Source organism: Temnothorax nylanderi, unplaced genomic scaffold, assembly GCF_030848795.1.
Source record: "Temnothorax nylanderi isolate EJ_2023f unplaced genomic scaffold, tnyl_v1.0 TNYL_tig0026_pilon, whole genome shotgun sequence".
Taxonomy (NCBI): Eukaryota; Metazoa; Arthropoda; class Insecta; order Hymenoptera; family Formicidae; genus Temnothorax; species Temnothorax nylanderi.
The window spans coordinates 178,191-200,368 of NW_027249088.1; the positions used below are offsets into that span (position 1 = coordinate 178,191).

The 22,178-nt window shown below is 36.2% G+C and overlaps 2 protein-coding genes and 1 long non-coding RNA gene across 5 annotated transcripts in view; 2 read left to right on the forward strand and 1 right to left on the reverse strand.

Moving 5' to 3' along the window:
- Dysc (whirlin protein dyschronic) overlaps positions 1-12,761 on the forward strand; it is an 83,188-nt gene extending 70,427 nt beyond the window's left edge. For all 3 annotated transcript variants that reach the window (XM_071701476.1, XM_071701475.1, XM_071701473.1), the window contains 3 exons: positions 5,116-5,421; positions 6,210-6,288; positions 6,632-12,761. In XM_071701476.1, the coding sequence (XP_071557577.1) occupies positions 5,116-5,421; positions 6,210-6,288; positions 6,632-6,774 (528 nt within the window). In that variant the 3' untranslated portion in view covers positions 6,775-12,761. The remainder of the gene's footprint in view (positions 1-5,115; positions 5,422-6,209; positions 6,289-6,631) is intronic.
- LOC139769949 (uncharacterized) overlaps positions 1-22,178 on the reverse strand; it is a 190,732-nt gene that overhangs the window by 135,222 nt on the left and 33,332 nt on the right. The window lies entirely within an intron of this gene.
- LOC139769946 (uncharacterized) overlaps positions 19,869-22,178 on the forward strand; it is a 39,901-nt gene continuing 37,591 nt past the window's right edge. The window contains exon 1 of the mRNA XM_071701483.1: positions 19,869-21,357. The gene's annotated coding sequence lies outside the window, so the exon portion shown is untranslated. The remainder of the gene's footprint in view (positions 21,358-22,178) is intronic.

A 22,178-nucleotide genomic window follows, 5' to 3' on the forward strand; every position in this document is an offset into this window, starting at 1 on the left:
GCAAAGCGTTCCGTTTATGTATTTATAACGAAAAAAACAATGGAAAAGTTATCATAAAATATCTCTTATATGACATAGGTACTTTTCCCAAAGTTTTATTTTAATCAAACAAGTATTACAACAGAAAAAGAGAAAACTCTGATTCAAGAGGTGGCAAGTAAATTTTCGAGCGTTTCAAAATATCGTATTAATGTTCTTCAGCTTGAGAAGTAAATCAAAGTGACGTATCATTATATAGTTAAAAGAAACGTTTCTGTTACTATACGACATGTTATTTTGACTAACAACAGTAATTTATTGTAATAAAATGACTAAAATAAAACGTATGTAGGGATGGGGTATGTTGGCTCATATCAAGACACGCTTAGCTTGACTTGTTGTTGCCGCGCGCGTGAGACCTGTTTGAGCATGTGATTTGCTACCTACAATGCTGATAGAAGCTAGATATATATTTATATTAATATTTTTATGTTGAAGAAAGCTACATCTATAAAATAGTTTACAATTGTTTTTCTGCAACGGCATTTTGCTATTCGATCATTACAAAATAACTTTAAAAGATACAATCTTTATCAAGAAGTACGTATCTGTTTCCCGTTTTGTGTTTCTATTACGTTTTCATTAATTTAACATGGACTTTTGCCCCTACTATCGGGGCAAGTTGGCTACAATTCAGCATGTTCGTATTACACTTATTACAAAGAAACTATACAGTATACAGGAGCGTTTCTGATATGAAAATGTAGAGAAAGGTTCTCTTTATCGTATTAGTACTGTTTAATCATGATAATTAGTTGTATAAAATCTCAAATGCCGAAATTGTGAAAAGGGTGCCAACGAGGGTGCCCCGGTCTCCCCTACTTACTGTTATATATTTAAATGGAACGAAATTTACTTCGCGTAAAATTATCAAGCTACTTACAACTCTCAGCAAAATTACGAGCTTCTCTTTCCGCACGAACAGTCGTACTACAATCAAATTGTAAGTTATAGCAAAATATAATTGGCAAGGCAAAAGAGAAAATAATTGAGAAAAGAGGACTGCACTGCGGCAATAAAGTCTCTCGTAATAAAAATCGTATTATACTGAAACAACGAGACGTCGTATACTTCCGGCGAGGTTACGTCGATGGCGTTTGAAATATCCGGGTCACGTTTACACAAAAAAATAGCATCGTAAAAAAAAATTCGTGATAAACTAGCAAGAGTTTAACGGATAAAATAACGATTAACTGGCAATTAATCGCTCCAGTTGCGCGTACGATAAACGAAAGAGGTTTTCGGAATAATTTATTTAATTTCCCTTATGAATAATTTTCATGTTGAAATGCGAAATGTTACGGCGAAAATGGTTCACGATAGGATAAAGGGCACGGTAAAAACGATAAACACAGCAAAGGTAAACGCGGCGCGGCGGAAATTACGCGACGGCCCGATTCGAGAGCCACCGGAAACGTCTGCTCCCTTCGGCATGAGTTCTCTTCCTAATTAGATTTCTCACTCTCTCTCTCTCTCTCTGTCTCACAACCATACGATCAAGTATCCTTGTGCTCCTAGAGCTAGCGAGTTTAGTCGACATAGTGTTAGGTGTTGTACATGTTTTTTATCTTAGATGTCTTGCACATGCTACTTTTTTACGATTTATCCTTACATTCTAGCACGATCACTATTTTATAATTATACGTATATACACAGAGCGTCTCATCTTTCTCATGTTGAATTGGAGGTTTAAAGGAATCTGAAGTCAGCTTTTCGCTCGTGAGAATTTCAATGAAAAATTCAAACGCAGATGATAGAATTAAATATTAGACAAGAAATAAATTGTAAAACAAGGTAAGCGCCAATTGGCATTTCAGGAAAATAAAAAAACAATATAATATTTCTTTTATAAAGTAGAGATTTACATCCTGCTTCTTTAATTCCTGTTTCTTTTTAATAAAAATTTTACGAAACAATTAATTACTGGCGAGAATGAACTGCGATGCGGAATAATCTCCCCTTATTGCGAAATCTTCGTTGAACGAACAGTTGTCTTTAACTTCGTCGCAGAGTTAATTTCTAATTGAAACTTGATTGGATGAGACATTCTATATATACACGTATATACGGGCACGGGGATGTATATGCCGCTAAATATATTCACATAGATGTCTTGGCATGCACCATTACTTTACTAACTACATAAGAACCAGAATTAATTTAGCAAAACAGAAGCCTCACGAGATACGATCTTTCAGTTTAACCGTTTTAATTACTTAAATGATTGAGCTTAATGATAAATGACGATATTAAATCCTCCAGCGGTTAATAAATGCGGTTTTTACGAAATATATTCGCGAAAAAAATCGATTAAATTCGAGAAGAAGAAAATATTGTCTCAAAATTCGGGAGAAAATTGGTTTTATCCAAATCCGTCCGGTGAGAAATCTTATCTGATTGAAGATTTATTTTTATGTGCGCAAACTTGACGTAAAATAAGAAATATAAATTTTTGCGAAAAAAAAAAGAAATGAGTCTTCTTGTATAAACTCGAAAATCGTGAGTGGATGCGCCAAGCAGAAAGAGAAACTTTCGTTCAAACGAAAAATCGAACAGGTCGTCGCGTGGGAAGAGCAAGACTCATTGTCCCGACATGCGTGCGTGCGTGCGTGCATGCGTGGTCACGTGAGTGTATCCACGTATCTCGCTACGCATCGCGAGGACACACTTTCACTATTCTCGCTTTACGTTTCTCTTCAGAAAACAAACCGCGATTTAATTAACTCGATCTTCGCGCCTTCCGGCCGTGAACTCGACAATTTAAAAGTGACCGATAAAAAGTGCCAAAAAATAATTACTTTTAGCAGATCGATTAAGCGATTAGAATAATTTTAGTTAGACTAGAATTTAGTGTATCTATTTTGATTTCCAATAAAACCGTGATAAATTAGCGTAATGCGTAATTTAGTGTAATTGATTTAATTAATTACAGTTCAATAAATAATTTTCCTATAGCACTAATCCAAGTTTAATTGAGTAGAAGATTAGTATACCTATACTAGTATACCTTCTGTATGTAATTTGAGGATCTAAACGTTACATCGAAGTTAATAAACAAATTTATATGAGCGATATAGCATAGTAATTTTCGAAACGAGTATCTCCCCAACTGCATGAATGTCAAATGTTAGTTTAAACAAGTGAATAGCTCAAAGAAGATAATCGGGGTCTTTTCCATTACTTCCTAGTATGCTCTAAATACTTTTTTATCAATCTAATAATATACCTTTAGTTTATTTTACATATTTTCTATATATCCTTTACATTTTGATGACAATATATATTTTCTATTATTACGTATATTTTTTTCGGAACAATATTTGAACCGGTGACGCGATAGGAAAGACCCGATAACTGTGTTTAGCGGCGTCGTTAGTATTGTCAGAATTAGCTGTACAAATAAATTGCACAATTTGTTAGTTGGCCAATATCGTCGTTATGACGATTGGAAACGTCTTTGCTATCGATGTGCCGCTTTCTTGCTGCGCACTCGAACGACGGCAAGCCGGTCGGCACCGAAATCGGCGCCGACGGCAACAAATATAGCGGCAATTAGTTGTGATAACGACAACACCACCGCCACCACCGCCACCACACCACAACCACTCTCTCTTTCTCTCTTTCTCTCTCCGAGCACCACCAACACTCGATTGCTACCAGCCTGCCATCAGCAAGCATGTTGACTCAATTTTTTGATATATATATTCTTGTGATCCATATACGTATATATTGTATACATATCGACATCTATAGGTGTACTTCCACGTATGTGTACATTATATGCTCGCGTCTCTCTCAGCACATATAATTCACATACATGCACACAGGTGATGTAATATTGCACGCAAGGAAAAGCGGAATGGAACAACGAAGTCGAATCGAATGCAAGGAAAACGCGAAAGCTGAAGAGTTTTGTTACTTCATTACCGAAATATCTCCCTACATTGAAATAACTTCTAAATACTTTCTTTGTCACTAAAGGTTTACTATTAAAGTTAGAATGACAAAAAACAGATACTTTTGTTATCGTAATTAAGATATTATATATTATTCCATTTCTTCGCTATTAATCCCATTTAATTTTTAGCACGCTAGATAAGGCATGCGAGATGAGAAAGCATCGAAAGGATAGATAGAATGCATTTAAAAAAAAGATATATATATATTAATATATATGCATCCATTTCAAATATACTTTTCTCTATCAGCTTCCAATCAGTACTTTCGCATTTTACGTCGGAATTAATGTCCCGCGTAGAAATGCGTCTCAATATTATGAGAGCTCGAAAATTACTGCGATTGCAGATATCTTGTGACATTTGTCGATTTCGTATCGGAAGCTGCGTGAAGATTACCAGAACGCTCTTCCACCGCAGCGTGCACGCGGATATGCTAGCACAAGCCTTTTTAGCTCTTATGTGCTGTCGTCATATGTGTGTGTGTTTGTGTGTGTGTGCATCGAGATGATATTTCGGATACGCGACAGCAACTAAATTAATTTATTAAACGGTGAAAAGACGCGCATATCATCGCGCCCTTTCCTTCACATATAGAATTAAAATTTTATTATTAAAATATTTATTATAAAAATAGTTAAATAAACTTAATATAATTCTCTAATATTATAATATATTATTATTGTAATTTGAAACAATTAAAAAATTTAGAATTTTATAATTCGGACAAAACTTGGAAATTTATTGCAACTTATTATAGTCACAGTTTACTTTTATTTGAATATTGAACTTAAAATAATTTAATAACTTCTACAATTCGGGAATCCAGATACAATAAACTTTTATAATGTTATTTATCATATTTATTTAAAATTATCGTGTAAAAGAAAGAAAATCGAGAACTTTTTTAGAGATTTTGTAATACGTACACACATGATTAAAGATTTTATATCTACTTAATATATTTATCATATAGTTTTACTTTGAAACGTGATGATGCAAATATGATAAGAGCGCAATCGAGTGATTTCTGGTTGCTGGCGCGTATCCGGCGAAATGGCCGGAGAAAGGGCCTGACGCTCAACTACCGTCGTTCGAATGCAAGTTGTGCCCATTCCAGGAGCTCGCGCACAAGCTTTCGCGGAGCTTCGACATGCAGGAAGCGCAGCTGCTGGAGGAGGGTGGTTCCAGCAGCGGATCCGCCGTGGGTGGGCCCGCGGGGGGTCCGCCGCGAAGGCATCACAGCGTGCAGCGGCTGACCCGCAGCGAGATGTCGGAGCGACGGGAGGAGGACGGCGCCTTGGTGGTGCCCGATCATCAGGGTAATCTGCGAATCACTGTGAAAAAGACCAAGTCGATTCTGGGCATCGCCATCGAGGGCGGCGCCAACACCAAGCATCCACTGCCCCGGATCATCAACATACATGTGAGTACTTCGCCGAAGAGCAAATACTACCTGGCTAACGCGGGAGGTTAAATTAGATCAAGGCTAGCAAATGTTGGATTAGAGAGGAAATTGAAGCAAATCCGAGAGATGTTGGATTAAAAGTTAAAATAGAATTAAGAAAGAAGATTGGATTAGAGGGAAAACTAGAAAAGTTGGAGAACGTTGATTTAGAGAAAGAATACAAATAGAGAGTGTGTATCAAACGGAGATTAGAGTAAAGTCACAGATTGTTGGGTAGAAGAAAATTAAAGTGAGGCTAAAGACAAGTTAGAAGAAAGTTAGACAAAAGTTATAGTTAAAAAAAATTATTGAGCAACAAATAAAGTATTGAGCTAATAATATTTCGAGCATAATTGTCTGTGCAAATTAATAATATGTTCTAATTTTTTAGTTTATTTCAAGCTCATTAATTTCAGACGTAATATTATCCAGAAATATTATATTTTATTTAAAAAATATATATTTTCTTGAAATTGAATATACAAATCTCTTTCTCTTATCTGGCAACTTATATAAATAATTATGCGCAGAATGGGGGGCACTAATGAGCGCCAAATTAATATTTTTTTAATCTTCTTAATGAAATTATGACGAAATATATGTTTTATATTACTGTGACGCCGGGGGCACTTAACTTAAATGAAGCTTGCCTTCACCGAAACGCTCGATTAATATGCGTCGGGCGAATTTATCGCCGGCACCATTTACGGTGGCATAAACAATATTACGCTATAAACGTGACTAACACATGCGGTAATTCGTTGCAGGACAACGGAGCAGCTTACGAAGCTGGCGGCCTCGAAGTCGGACAGCTCATCCTCGAGGTCGATGGTCAAAAAGTTGAAGGTAATGCCAGCAAGGTCAAATGTAATAGATCTCTCAAGATATTTTACACAATATCTTATTGCAGTGTTTTTATTATTATTCTTACCGGATTCTATGAACTGCGAAGTTAAAATTTCAAAAAATAATTTATTTTGAGCAACAGCAACAAGATATTTCAGAATTAAACAAATTCAATTTTGTAATAAAAGAAGTTAAACAATGATAAATTCGATTCTATTAAGCAATAATAAAAACTATGCAAGTTTTACAAAATTGGCTTTAAGCAATTAATAATCGTATAAGCCTAGAAATAACGCTAAATTCAATTCTCTGAGCAGTGATTATATTTCTGCGTTACTTGCAGGACTTCATCATCAAGAGGTCGCGCGACTGATCGCGGAGTCATTCGCGCGCCGCGACCGAAACGAGATCGAGTTCCTGGTGGTGGAAGCGAAGAAGAGCAACCTGGAGCCGAAGCCGACGGCGCTCATTTTCCTGGAGGCGTAGCAGGAATCTCCCACCTCCGGGCCGGAACCACCATAGCCCAACCTGACCAAAGCTCGGTCAACGGCAATCCAACTCGAACGTCCCCGCCGTTGAATCCGATCGAGACTAAACTGCAAACGGATCGTCAAATTTCCCGAAGATCCAGCTTTAGAAGTAGCCTCGAAGGGATCTAACGATCTCCTTTGAGTTCTCGATTCGGACGGCCGAGCTGTCGGTCAGCTGCTAATTGATTAACCTGGCCCTGGTGGTGGGATCTTCACTTCACCCGCTGATGAAACAACACCTCGAAGATTACACTCTTCAAATGGAGACGAAGCGAGGACGCCGAAGAGATTCCGGGCCGGCGTTGCCAGACCCAGATTTAGGCCCCTCGGAAGGCCACGTTACCATGGGACTAGGGATCCTTGAAAGTTCCTGGACTCTCGTGCTGAAGTAGCTGGGGTCGCAAATCCGCTCGAAACTTTCCTCCCCTCGCGCGCGAAATCCGCGAAATCGGCACGAGACTTGCCGCAAGGAAGTTACCTTACTGTATATATTACATACCGCTGTACATACTCTTGTAACAGATCGCAGTTCGATAGGAAGCAAATAGCCGATATTTCGAGAGCACCGGGACAGTACATTCGGATGATGGCTTCTGGCAACGCCGCGTCCAATCTCGAAACGCAGAACTGTTTACCAATTAATTGCGCGATCGTCGTAACCAAGTGGAGCTTGATAATGAGATGCGAGAGCTATCATCCCTCGGAGGACCCCGAAGATAAAGCGCAAAGAGAGAGAGAGAGAATCGTATATTTTATTTTTAACATGGGTGGTTACCTCAAGGTTGTTTGAGAGAAAACGGACGGCAGGATCGCGCAATGTGCCAAACTAACTAACGCAAGCCGTTTACGTATACTTAATAAAGCTACTAATCGATAAGGGACCGATATTCGGGACAGGGGGAGGGCATAAATTCGGCGGAATGCGCGAGGCAGTGCAACGAGGGGAGGGCGAACTTAACATGCTCACACGGTGTAGTTGCGTGAACGATTACCTCACAGACACACTCACAGACATTACACCCACGCGTTCGACACAGATATTATATTCGCGCGAAATCTGTATCTCGACGGTGTAAAGTCGCGTCGGCTCGAGTCCGAGATTAATCGCGCCGTTGATTAATTATGAGAGTTATGGTATTTGTATCCGAAAGGTAGAAGGACGCGAGTTCGAAAGCTCATTATTTTCAGGCGAAGCTTGGCGAGCTTCTGAAAATTGTAAACGCGCAACTTTTAGTGAAAAATAAATTAAATAATACGGGGAGGTATGCAGAACAAATTAAATTAAATAATGTAAATTAAATGAATATAAAATTCGCATATAAAATAAAGTAGATATGAAATTTGTGTTGTAAAATAATTTTTTTCCTAGAAAAAAAACGGGCATTCAAATATTCTAGAATTTTTTTAACGCAGTCCTGGTTTTTTCGTTATTATACTCATTTAATTTGGGAATTTTTATGAATAACTGATATTCTAGACAACTTCCTTCTACTTCTCGAGTACAGTTCTGTTGATCAAGATTCTCGTTAATTCGAGTAATTAGGTGTCGTTCGGCTGGTCCTCGAAATCGCGCCTAATACCGCTTAATAGTCTGTTAAATGTTATACTGTATAGATTAACGTTGACGTAGTTGATAGACGTTGATCAGAACGTCGCTAGGACGTTACGCGTTGTTCGTTTATTGCGTTGTCAGTTGTGTGTTAGAAGATTTTAACCCCTCGGGCGCGCGATATACTCATAAAACAAACACTCGCATGCAACTTTTCCAATTTAATCCAATTAACTTTAACGTAACTACATTTCACGCTGAAATTTAAAATCAAGTAAAAAGTAACATTTCGTTTTGTCTCTCTACAGAGATACCAATCTGCCAAAAGTGAATCGATTTTCGCACTAATATAATCTAGAAACTGTCAGTATTTTTCTTGATTTATTCTCTATAACGTCTGTGATAAAAATTAAGTTAAGACCTAGAATACATAGAAATCGAATTGATATTTAATAAATATCAAACAGAAAGAGATATAATTTTTGAGAAATCCCTCATGCGCGTAACAAAAGTATCGTGACCCGAGGTAGGATTAATGATAATATTTTTTTGACTGTCGAATATGGCCGAAGTGCGTCGATGAGATCGTCATCGAGGCAGAATTAACGACGATCTTGACTGAGATCGGGACGATGGGGACGTGTTACGTTGCGAACCGTTGTTGAGGCTTAAAGAAGTATATTACTCACGTACACACTATGGTACACATATTTATACATGTACATATAAGTATTATGGTATGAAAAATTACCGTAGTGGAATTGCAAATCGTACCTAACTAACTGGGCGTCAAGCGTCTCGCCGAAAGGGGAATAATTTAAAGATAAAAAGAAGGAAATATATAAAAAAAAAAGAATAATAAGAGGGCGGTATTTTCGAAGAGAAATTGTAAGCTTAGAGAGTGCGTACGCATAGTAAGGGCCTGAGTCGAGTTCGCGTTCGAGCAACGGAAAAAATCGCGGAGGATCCTGCGCAAACGGGAGGATCTCGGGAAGATCCTTCGACAAAATCTCTGACTCTAGGAAAAAGGCGGCCTTGTTGATTAAATAAATTTTTACATTTTCTCTTTCTTATTCGAATTGTCGTACTTTATCTCACGTACCTCCCACATTTTCACACAGATTTTTATACAAATTTAATTTAACTGTACCTGTAAAGTCGAAGAAAATTAGCTGCTACAAAGGCTGATTCTCGTTTGCAATATTGCGAACTATTTTTAATTATAATACGAAGAAAACCGTAATATGTTTTTTTTTCCTCGAGTCGGGAAAGTTTACTGGAAATTCATTCTGCGCATAATAAGACTCTAGATGAGTCGCATTCCATTCTTGCGTATATCCATGATTCCGACAAATAGATGCGAATAAATGAAGATATAGAAGTTATTAAATGTTATCTTTATATAGCAAGCGATAAATAGAGCAGGAATTGAGTAGTGCGTAATGACAAGCATACCGCGAGTATTTTAATACGCTAATCACGCATCTGCCGAGAGAGGAGAAACGACTCGATCGTCCGCGATTTTGCCGACTAAAACAAAAAAGAAAAACTGTTAAAACTATAGATAGAATATACGCGTACGAGCAATTGTTGTATGAATGCCAAATCGAGCCACAAGCGAGCGAAGAAAGACACTTAATCACATTATCCAAGCGATTAATCCCACGCCGATATGATACATGAATGTTGTTTATAAATGTATAAAATATTCTATTTTTAACTCGTCAAATGTTAACGACTGACATTTTAACATTTTTGAATTGTTGCTTCGATAGATTGGCGTAGAAACAAATCGTTTCAACTATTTAATATTCCGCATCTCATGAAATAATTCTAATAATAAAGCTTAAAATAAAATTTAAGTTTAAATTAAGTTAATCGCTTGACATTATTTTGAAAATAAAAGTTTTTTAATCTTGCTACTGAAAAGTAACAAACTTTTTCTTGTAGATATCGTTAAGGAGAAGTCTATTTAAACGACTATCGTATCGCGAGGGTTTAATTGCCTGAGATTTCAGCAAATGTGCCAAAAAGTTTGCGCTTAATCATATCCATCAACGACAACGGCGGCTTTAATCGACATCGTCATGTCGGAGAAGAAGAGGGACAAGAAGGAGGGAGACAACAACAAACTGTGAAAGATTTCCCGGAGCACATTTGAATCTTTTCTTCGCTATTCTTTTGTAGCATGCACGGGAGCATGGCAAGTCGCTTTAATCACTATGTCGCGGTGAGAGAAAGATCGGAATAGTATTAAGAAAGGAACTAAGAGCGAGATGAGCTGACGGGACAAACGAGGAAGGCGAGTTTGCGCTTCTCGTTTCCTCTCGAACGGAAGGAAACGAGAAAATTCGTCGCGTCGGATTCGACGTAGGATCGTCAGACTCGAAAGACGAGAAAGGACGAAGGGGTAGCTCGAAGGATTTCGAAAAGCGACGGGGGAAAATATTACAAGGGGACTTGAACAGATAAAAATAAGATGAGATATTTTTGTAAAGCTTTCGATGTTTACCGCAATCCCAGAAACGTTTCGAAGATCTCAGCTGACATATCCAACAATGCCTTATCGCTTTTAAAAAAAATCGAAAACTATCAGGGAAACGTTATGCGAGAGGGACGAAGAACCGGAAACGTGAGACACCTGACACACAACCCCAATCTATTTCCCGCCTTCCGAGAGAAACAAATCGCGAGACACTCGGTAGCGCTTAAAAAGAATCGTAATAGCGCAGTCTTAATAATCATAGAGATCTATTCTACTTTTCTTTTATTCGAAAACGCGAAAGAATAAAGTTAATAGAAGATTTTTTAAGATGTCGACGGATAATTAAAGCAGCGTGACGTAGAAGGAAAAGATCGAAAAGACATTAGCATCGAATTGAATATTGATTAATTAATGAGCGCCATAATTCTTTACTTCACTAGTCATTTATTTTCACACGCACGATATTTTCAACACCCGCGAAAATGTACGATTTCGATCGCGCACTGATTAAGCTGCGTTCCAAATCGTGTCCCGAGTGAGCTCTTAATCTTCCCTAACCGACAATTTTTCTTCGACGATCTCGTTTTGAGCGACAAAGTACAATTATATTTAGATTTAAAAAATCGTGAGAGCTAGTTCCAAGAGAAAAGAGAAGATCCAATTATATAACACATTTTATAATCTTATTAATTCCCGTCTCTTTTATGGAATAATCTTTTTTCGACTGGAACAAATCCTGATCCCGGTTTTAACGCGTAATCTCATATCCCTTCGTACAAAGAATATAAAAATCTCCAAGGTATCTCACGTGGCACGATGACGTTGCGTCGCTCGAATTTAGTGAAAAATCGAAATTTAATTAAGTAACAACAAAGAGCAACAACTAACGCAAAGTCTCGCGTAACTCCTATTTACTTATCAATTGGAAGAGAGTAAGAGGGAGAAAAGTAAGTGGGGAAGAAAAACTAAAAATAGGAATGCGCTATTATCACGTCACGCGAGCTTATTTCCTTTCATTGAATTTTATTATTGGACAGACGCATATCCGTTGCACCGTCTGGGTCTTTTGCAATTAATAATATACAAAAGAGAGGCAATTGATGAAATATATATCTGTAATTTTGAATTGATCGTATGATGGAAATTTAAATGGTACATTTTCTCGAAATTGTAATTAGATAAATAATTTTTACTTGGATAATAATTGACGAAAAGACAGAACAATTGAGAATTTATCGGTGAATAAAACAATGGAAATAAATCGAAAGTTTACACATCGAAAGATACACGCTGTAACTTCATAAATACTACTACCTGTACAACGCAACGTGACGTGATAATGGCGCGTCCACCGTTAAAAAACGACACTCAAAACAGTGTAATTATAATTGTAATTTACTATTTGTACATACGCAAGAGCTCGTTCATGCGCGTCTCGTAGATCATCTCTTTTGCAATCGAAACTTGTATATCTCTGACACACGTACACACACACACACACACACACACACACACACACACACACACACACACACACAGTACACCCAACACCCACATACAGGCACACGGACAATCCACAAGGCGCATGGATCAAAACAAAAAATCGAAATCAGCGCGCTAGATTACGTTAATTGAGTAAACTCAAGTCAGTTTATTACATCGCCCCGAGGAAACAACGTTATTGCGAAAAGGAGGGAATATAAGGTAAAATCGACTCACACGTACATGACCCACGTAGAGCCACGTAAGAAGGTGATTGCGGAGACGTAGCTCCACGGCACGGCATGGCACGTGCGAGCGCGCGCTACCATTATCATTATTGTTCTTATCATTATGGTGATTATTATTACTACGATGATGACGATTATTATTACTATAATTGAATAAAACGTTCACCACGGGAAACAGACTCGTCTCTCTTTCGCTCTATAACCCATTCCTCTTAAAAAAGTTTCCTTTTAATTTAGACATTATTATTTACAGCATGCAGATAGCATTACAATAATCATTGAATATTCGGTATTTAAACACAAAGGTGGTAAGACATAATAGAGTCAAGAGTGAATAAATTATACAAATTAATTTTCACTCATATTTATTAATTAAAAACATCAATAAAACTAAATAATTTCTATTAATTTTTATTAGTTATTTTAATACTATATGCTTAATTTTAAAATATTAATAATATAAATAAACTGAAAATCCTGAATTCTATCCCACGGTTGCTCGTTCGATGCCTTCTCGAAATTACTCCTCTTATCCTTTTTTCATTTACGGCACTTGCACGTAACATGCACTCGCGAAAATATAGTTATTCGCGCGTCATTTTGCACGGCAAAATCCCGATGTTAATTGAATTTAACGCGCGCTTATTGTCTTGCACCGCAAAAATCATGAAACGCGCGAAATACCTCGCATCGGATGCTATATACCTATCGTCTTCTCGTGCACTTTTTTGGAAGGGAAATAGCTACCTTGCATTTTATGACGACTATACGATCTCGCGCTATACAAGAATGAATAAATGTATGAAGCAAAATCGGGGATAAATATTCGCGAATCGAAATACCGGAAATCACGCTTGACACAGCTTCCTGACCGACTGCTCGCGCGATGTACATCCGACCGAATAAATCTCGTGTAATACGTGTCTCGATGAATAGTCAACACGTAAACATCGAGTTTACGCTACGTAATCATAAATATCAATTTGCACAGCTTTTACGACTGTATTTACCAACTATAATAAATGCGTCATGATGGCGCTCTGCTCAAGCTTCGATCCGCGTGCCGTACCAACCGACAAATTTGAAAGCAGCTTTATTTCGATGTCGCGTGATATATAACATGACTCTGAAGTCATGAAAAACGATATTAAGACCCGATTAATACCACACTCAGAGAAATAAATAATCGGACAATTCGTTTAAAAATTAACAAATGGATAATCCGATACTTTTAATCGGAATTATGAAAAGCCGATCAAGATTAGAATAATGTTCAATCAATGATAGCCGGATATCATTGATAATTGATCGGCTTTTTAATTATTCCGATTGAAAGTGTCGGATTGTCCGTTTGTTAATTTTCGAACGAATTGTCTGATCATTTAGACCTGGATTTTTCTCTCAGTGCACAAACCGATTAAAAATATGTATGGTTCGATATCGGACGTGCAAATGCATTTTGAACACGCATATCTCATAAAACGCGCCGTATTAATAAACGATGCGTACAAACACATCGGCTCAATGCATCGCGGCTGTTCGCTGCTTGATTCGCGATACTATTCCGTGCTTTTATTCCCGAGACTGGTAAACGAGCGCGTTCAAATCCGCCGAAAAATTCCAAGCGCATCGCGACGGGCGTTATTCAAAGATAGATCAAGGAAATGGTCGTCGCTCGTAGACGAATAAATCGATGGGATAATTTATCGCTTCACTGCCTACTTTGTGATGAATAAGGTGAGATAGATAGATATTTCAATAGATGGCCGTCATTTCGATTTGCGCACACTTGCGAGTCGTTGATCTGCGCAGATCGATCGCTCGCTTGGTGGTCGAAAATCGCGAAAGATAATCGTATAAGGGCCGGTTTCACCATCTCCGATTAACTGTAACCTTCGATTAAACTCACTCTTCGTCTCTTTCTAAGGGGGACAGTTAGAAAGAGATGAAGAGTGAGTTTAATCGAAGGTTACAGTTAATCGACGTTGGTGAAACTGGCCCTAAGAAATCTCAATGTTCGGCGAATTCTAATGTCTGTCACGATTCTCGCCTCGAAATGTAATGACACGATGATATATATAATTATATGCGGAGCGACTCGCGCTGTTATCTACCTGCTTGAGATTCGCCACACGAATGATAAGGTCAGAGCGCGCGCGGATGACTCACCGTATATCGTAAAATATATATAAATTCGCCACGTGCCAAACAACGTGTCGTCTGACGTAAATATTCAAGATCTATGTATGTATGTATGTCGAATATTTTGCTCCTTCCAAACAGGATTCAAAATGCAATTCTTATTATAATTATACATATACATATGTACATAGCGTGTAATGTGAAAAACATTTAAGAAATCAGAGTATAATACATATGTGAAATATGTGTATATATTAAAATATGTGCATACATACGTATATTAAAACATGAAATTGTAAATAATTCTGCGTATAAAATTATAAATAGAATTCTGCCCTAAATTTTGACACACATTATAAATCGTCTAAGTGATCTTTACATATATAATTCGAAATAATATTGCTCTTATTTTTATTATTTATAGATAATAAATTGAATAAAATATACAATGACGTGTAGGTATATCAAAATGTAAAATTATAAATAGAATTCTGTCCTAAATTCTGATCTGAATTATAAATCGTCTAAAATAATCTTTGCAAATAGAATTCGGAATAATATTACTTCCGTTTTTGTTATTTATAATAAACTGAGTAAAATATTCATCACAAAGATCAATCACTTGCTCTATTTCTATTTCTCTATTTCTCTCAAATATTTTTCTTCCTACTTTTTTTAAATTTAAATATTAATATCTATGCAAATAATATAAAAAGGTAATAATTATAACAAAAATGACAATATCTCAAATAATTTGTAAACGTTATAGAAGCCACCAACAAATTATTCTCCCGGCACTGTTTGTAAATGATATAATTTTAAGTATTACTGTATATACATATCTATTTCCTAAATTATTTTAATTTTTAAATAGCTACTTTGATCGTAATTAATTTACTTTTATAATTAAAGTTGTTTCTTTTTCGAAATATCTATCATTTTTGCGACAGATATTTTCAAACAAGTTTATTGGTTTATTAGCTATAAATCTTTGGTGCCAGTTTCTCATTTTCTAAAAAAAAAAGCAAATAAAACAGTTCTGCTTTACATTAAAATTTTTTACTTCGCTTCGTAAGTTTCGTGAATGCCAAGCGTTTGCTTTGCCACACAGACAAGAGCTATTAAGCTTGTTTTCGTTTGCGTCATTCGGCCAGCGTGGGATTTAGACGTAGGGTTTGACGTAAGAAAGAAGAAATGCACGAAAGAGCTGAAACACTCCGGCGCCGCGGCGCTCTGCTATATTTTGCACGCCATAAAACATCGACCAGCAACCACATCGATCGCACTAAAATTGTATCAAGAGTCATTCCGCCCGAATTACCCAATCGACTTCTTCAACAAGTGGTAATGTCTTGCAAAAGTAAGATAAAATAGAACATTTATTTTTGATTTGCGCTTTTATCAGATGTCATTCAAGATGATAAAAATTACAAGGAAGAAGAAAGAAATAAAGCTGAAATGTGTGGAAATGTTAACGAATAAAATGATTGCATAAAAAACTATGTCAACCATATTTTTTCATATTTTTGAGGAAAATTTGTTGCTTAACAATGGATATGTAATATTATTCAAATAAAGATATATTATAATTAATGGCTCTAAGTCTGCATGGGATAGCTATATATATGTCTTATAATTATTTCATTATTTAATAATGGATATGATATTATATAATATTCAACTAAAGATATATTCAAACCGAATAAGAGACATTTACTTCGCCAGAAAATTAATAACAATTAAGAATTCCAATCGTCTCGTCGGGCTATCATCTTCATGACAATACGACCATTGATTTTGGTCTTTCTAAATTAATATTCTAAATATTTAAAGATTTTAATATATTTAAAGATATATACAGATATATTATATAATAATTAATGGCTCTAAGTCTGCGTGTGTCTGATATATATCTTATATTAAAATAATATATTCATATTATTTATCAGCAATATACTTCTCGACTTCAAAATATATTGTTTGAAAGATAAAAATATTTATTAATAATAGAAATCGATTTCTCATTGGAAATGATAAAAACAGAATGCGCATGAGTTGGATCACGGAAGTGCCAAAAATAGAAGTTTATATATACAAATGAAGTTCTCTCTTCACAGTTTACGTAAACACGATACGTAAATTCTCAGCTGATCGATCACAAGAGGGACAGTCCCCTTATAAAACGAATATGCACGTAATGCTTAATCCTGTTAAGGATCGCGCGAGGGTCATAGATTGTCGCAAATTCACACGATTCATATGTGTAAAGATTTAAAAAAAAAGTTTGCTTAATTACAAATTGAGACTGCAAACTGCTATGTAATTTGACTAAAATTAAGATTAAATTAGAGACAAATAAAATTGTAGACTAAATTAAAATCACATAAAATTGTAAATTAAATTAAATTTATAATTTTAGCATTTCAACGTTCACACGATAGTTTTAGAATTTTGTAGATAATTTTTGAATTCTGACTCTCTCTCCTGTACTCTCTTGCAAGGATCATTATTATTAATTTGTGCAAAGAATAGAACATGATCGCGTTTGATCGATAAAATCCTTTAGGGGCGAAACGGATGGAAGTGTCAGCGCGATTCCTGAAGCGTGCAGTGAGAAATGAAACAAGGGAATTAGAAATGCAATTTGACTAAGCTTCCATTGAGTTTCTGGATTAAACGAGCCGTAACCGGTTGCACATGTCGATCTAATTTTCGACAACACGTGCAAGGGTTTCTCCGAGGGTGGATCGATTCGCACGTTATTTCGCGGTTTGGCCTCTATTTGAAATAGCTACAAAAAATATAGTCATATAATTTGCCATAAAAATTTATTATACTTTGCCGCCACCACAAAAGCCATTTCAAACGATTCATAATTCAGATTTTACAAAATAGAATTATATTTATAATTTTATAATTATATCATTCTATTTATAATTATATATATATATATATTAAAGTATTTGAAAATAAAAATAATGTAACAATGTAATTTCTTCAAATGTATTTTTCGTATTAAAAAACACACTTTTTGCTCTAAACATCGACTCATGACGTCAGCGTCGATTGGCTTTTTTGTAGAAAAATAGTACATGACTCTTCTTTTCAGTTTACGAATTTACGTGCCATAACCTTTCATCAATTGTTAAGTTACTTAAGTAAATTACTCAGAATTCCGGTTCCTATTTATAATACGTCATCATGAAAGAAGTTACCTTTTTTTTTAATTCATCGAATTTTTTTCTTCTTCAGTGGCACTACAACTCAAGATCGAGCCATGGCCTCCTGAAGTCTGGCCGGAAGTTTAACGGGGCGATCGAATAAAAACCGACGATTTTTGGTCGGATTTGAACTCGGATCTTGGGCTCATTAGAGCAGCGCACATCTTTCTGCGCCATGATCGCCACCGCTGGGATCAGGAGATAAAATTATAAATAAAATTCTATATTTAATTCTGAAACGAATTTTCCTTGAGAAATATGGTTTGAAATAAGCTTTTTTGTTCGAAAGATTTTGAAAGAAATTATTTCAAAATTAAATTTTATAACACTATATATTAATATGTATATCTGTAAATTAAGATTTAATACATAAATATATAATTACTTTGTACGCTCATATTTAGTAATACCTTATTTTATTTATTGTATTTTTGTTAAACTTAGAATAAAATTGCCTATGTAAACGAGTTTTTAATTTATTTAACATTAGACATTTTTTATATCTTTACGATCCTTACGAATTAAGTTTCGCGTATTCGATACATGGATATACATATTATTAATTTTAAATTGACGATCCATCGATTAGACTTGTAGGTTTCTTTTTCCCTCTTGAAAAGGATGACAAACGACCGTGGCACGTGTTCGCTATAGCGGCAGATGCAATATCTCGCGTCACGATTCTCGATTCTGTTCCTCGCTGAGGAAAACGATCTCAAGGTACTCCAGAGCACCTTCTCGATTCAGGGACAATGGGGATCGATGACAACCGGTGTACATCCGAAACGAGACGGAGCTCGATGGTTTCCGTCGCGCGAAGATGCAGATGCGCGTATACTAGTATGCGCGTGCCGATCACAATGGATCGATCACGACGGCCAAATCTCTGAATCGAACAATAAAGCTCGGCTTGCGGGACTGAGAGAGAGACATTAATCAATAGAAAAGAAAGAGTGACTAAGCCCCCCAACAAATGGACCATTTCTTTCGATGATTGTGGATATTTAGGAGTCTGAAAGAAATTCCCCCATGAAATTGCCGCTGACAACGTAACAGATTTATAAAAGATAACAAACGTTTCGGGGACTTTAAGTAATCAAGTTAGAAACTTCCTGAATTAAATTATAATAAATTAGATTTAACTTTCAGTGCTTTAGATCAATTTTAAATCAGTTTCAATTATTTTAATTTTAAACAAATTAACTTATTATTTAAAAATGTCTTTATATGTACTACAATTTTTCATTCTTCAAATGTAGGAACTCAAGGACGAACTTGTATCTTAATCAGGTTGTTATTAAACATTACCGACTTTCCTTCAAACTTCAAGTATATTGATACAGAACAAAGGATCTTCAAATAACAATCAACAAAGATTTACAGCAATTAAATATCACACGTTGTGCAGAGACTTATTTCTTGATTTTTCTATTTGTTACTAATCCTGCGTGACACCTTATTCCGCGCGATCCTCACGAAAACCCGAAAATCCTCAGCTGCCGGCTTCAGCTGCCGGGATCAACGTCGATGAAGAAGAAAGAGAACCGGCGCGGCGTGGCGTCGGAAGCGGAGGGAAGAGCGGATCGAACGAAGGGGGCAGAGCGCGAAAACCGGCGCCCGTGGCACGGGGGTATGAATCTACGGCACGAGGGTACGCGGGACCCCGCACGCGTGTGTAGTAGGGTAGCTTCCCCCCTCGAAACTATCACCGACCGCTTCCGGACCGCTCGCTCGCTAGCTGGCTGGCTGGCTGGTCGTCGCTAGCGCGGAATTCACGGTTGTAGACTGTCTATCAATGCCTGAGGAGTAGCAGCAGCAGCAGCAGCAGCAGGCATCATCAGGCTCGTCGGCACCACACGCCAACGAATCGTCGACGCGAGTGGGCGTTCCGCCGCGATTTACAAACTCGCGCCGGTGGATATTAAAGCGGGGACCAGCAAACGTGCCGTCTAGTGCAGCGATGAAAGGAATACTTTTCTAGTTACGAAACCTAATATGCCGAGCAGTGCCAGAATAAGCCAAACTAATCAAACAAGTGTAACGTTTGGACAGCGTTGAAGATATTTTTCGAATAACAGCTGTATTAAACAGTATTAATATATTTTTTATCTATTAAGCTAAATAATTCGAACGATGTCAATCAAGCAATATTAAAATAGTTTTATTTATAAGTGAAACAATCATCATACACTTCGAAGAGTGTTAGAACTGTGTTGCGAGGTTCTTGTGTTGGCGAGGCTAAGTGTAGTGTTGTGTTCAGTACCAATATTGTGTTCAAAAAATAATGTTATTTTTTTAACATTCAAGAATATATCGATATAGTGTTCTTGGAGAGAATCGTCTTAAAGATCTTTTAAATACTTAAAATTTAATCGAGAAATAATTTCTCGCGTCTCGAGCGGAGTAACGTAGCTTTTTGAAACTGTGTTGCCTTTTGTAGTAACAAAATTTCTGAAAATCAGAGCGAACATTTTTTGATACTATATACATTAAAAAAAAAAGAAGATTTGTTGGCATATTGAGTCGAATATATTTTTTGAAACGTGTTTCCTTGCGTTGAGTTTCAAGTGGAATGAATTGAAGAATCTCTCGAACTAATAAAAACATAATTGTTAATAAAAATATATATCAGGAGAATGAAACTTCTTGAAAGATCTTGATACTAACGGCTGATGATGTTTGATTTTAAATGCAGTACCTATCTCAGAAATATATAATCAATACCGATACATCTAACTAATTAGAATCCATGCAAATTCGAGTTAATTAACCAGCACGTAATAAATTTAACCACAGTCGATTAAATAGCAAACTGACCCGATACCTATTGACCAGAATCAATCGAACGTGGCTGTGCATATAATAAATATTAATATATATGAATTAATCGCTCGACGCACTTAATATTGAAGAAAATTAATTTATCGGCATTTAATGTTCATCAATTATACTCAACGAATGCATAAAAAATTGATTGTAAGCATCCATTAATCAGTGGATAAGTGGACAGTGGTAAAGGAGTAGATGTGCAAAGGAGTAGGAGTGCAATTAATCATCGATCATCCGGCACGTTAAGCAACTCCTTCATAGCGAATTGAGAGCGCGTTTCGTCATCCGCGCGCGAGTGCCTAAATACAAAATCGTTTATCCGTACTATTCTAATCCTCGTCCTTGAGGCGCCACGGGGAACGTGTTGCCGCCGTTGTCTTCTTAGTGGAACTTGGCCGTGGCCGATTGATCGCGACGGGGGGCCACTTACTTCTACAACAAACATGTTATTGCGGAGGAAGAGTTAAGAGATCGGCGGCCAAAAATAAGGAGGAAAACGATCGAAGAATATCGTTTACAGTGCGACTTCGAGACGCACGACGAACGACGCCGATCTCTGCAGGCAATTCTCAAGAATCGAAGGGTAAGCTTCGATTTGCGTCAGCTGTAAAAATTTTGAAACTAGTGTAAAATTATGTTAATATTATATCATTAATAAAATTCCAATATAATTAGAATAAAATTTATAACGTAATTAAAATTTTTTTATTTGAGAAAAATGTCTTTATATTTATCTTTATATTAAAGATCTGACTTAAACAGCTTATTAATATTGTCATACGTTAGTAATGTTAATTTAATTTTAATCATTAACAGTCTAAAATGTAATTCTATCTATAGAATTTTTAACACATAACCGCGATATTTATAAAAATAGTTTACATTAAGAAGCTCATTTACAGAAGTTTTCTTTTTTTTTATATTTTTTACTTGTATACTTTTATTTTTTACTTTTTACTGTCGCAATTTTGCACAATTCTTGGTTCATCTTTCCTCATTCCACCGTTCTTCCGCATCTATTCATCCAGCTCAAGTTTTTGACCTCTATCTTAAAAATTCAACGCAATCAAGGAGAGGCTTTCCCTCTTTCAGTACATATTTTATCTTTCAAACAATCAGAACCATTTTGCATTTAGACAAGTTGTCACATTCGGAGTATTTCAAGAATACAATCGCGATTAAATTATTTTCGCTCTTAATTAAACAAGTGAAGTTCAATTATCTTGATAAAGCGCAATTACAGCCTTGGCCAAAATTATTAGACATCCTCATAATCGTACTGTGTTGAATCTAATAGCAGGAAAGACCTCTATTATTTAAAATTTGTTTAATAAATTAGATTTAAAAAAGTCGTTGAAGCTAAGCGATGTTTTATTTCTTTCAAAAATAAATGTTATTTTGAAA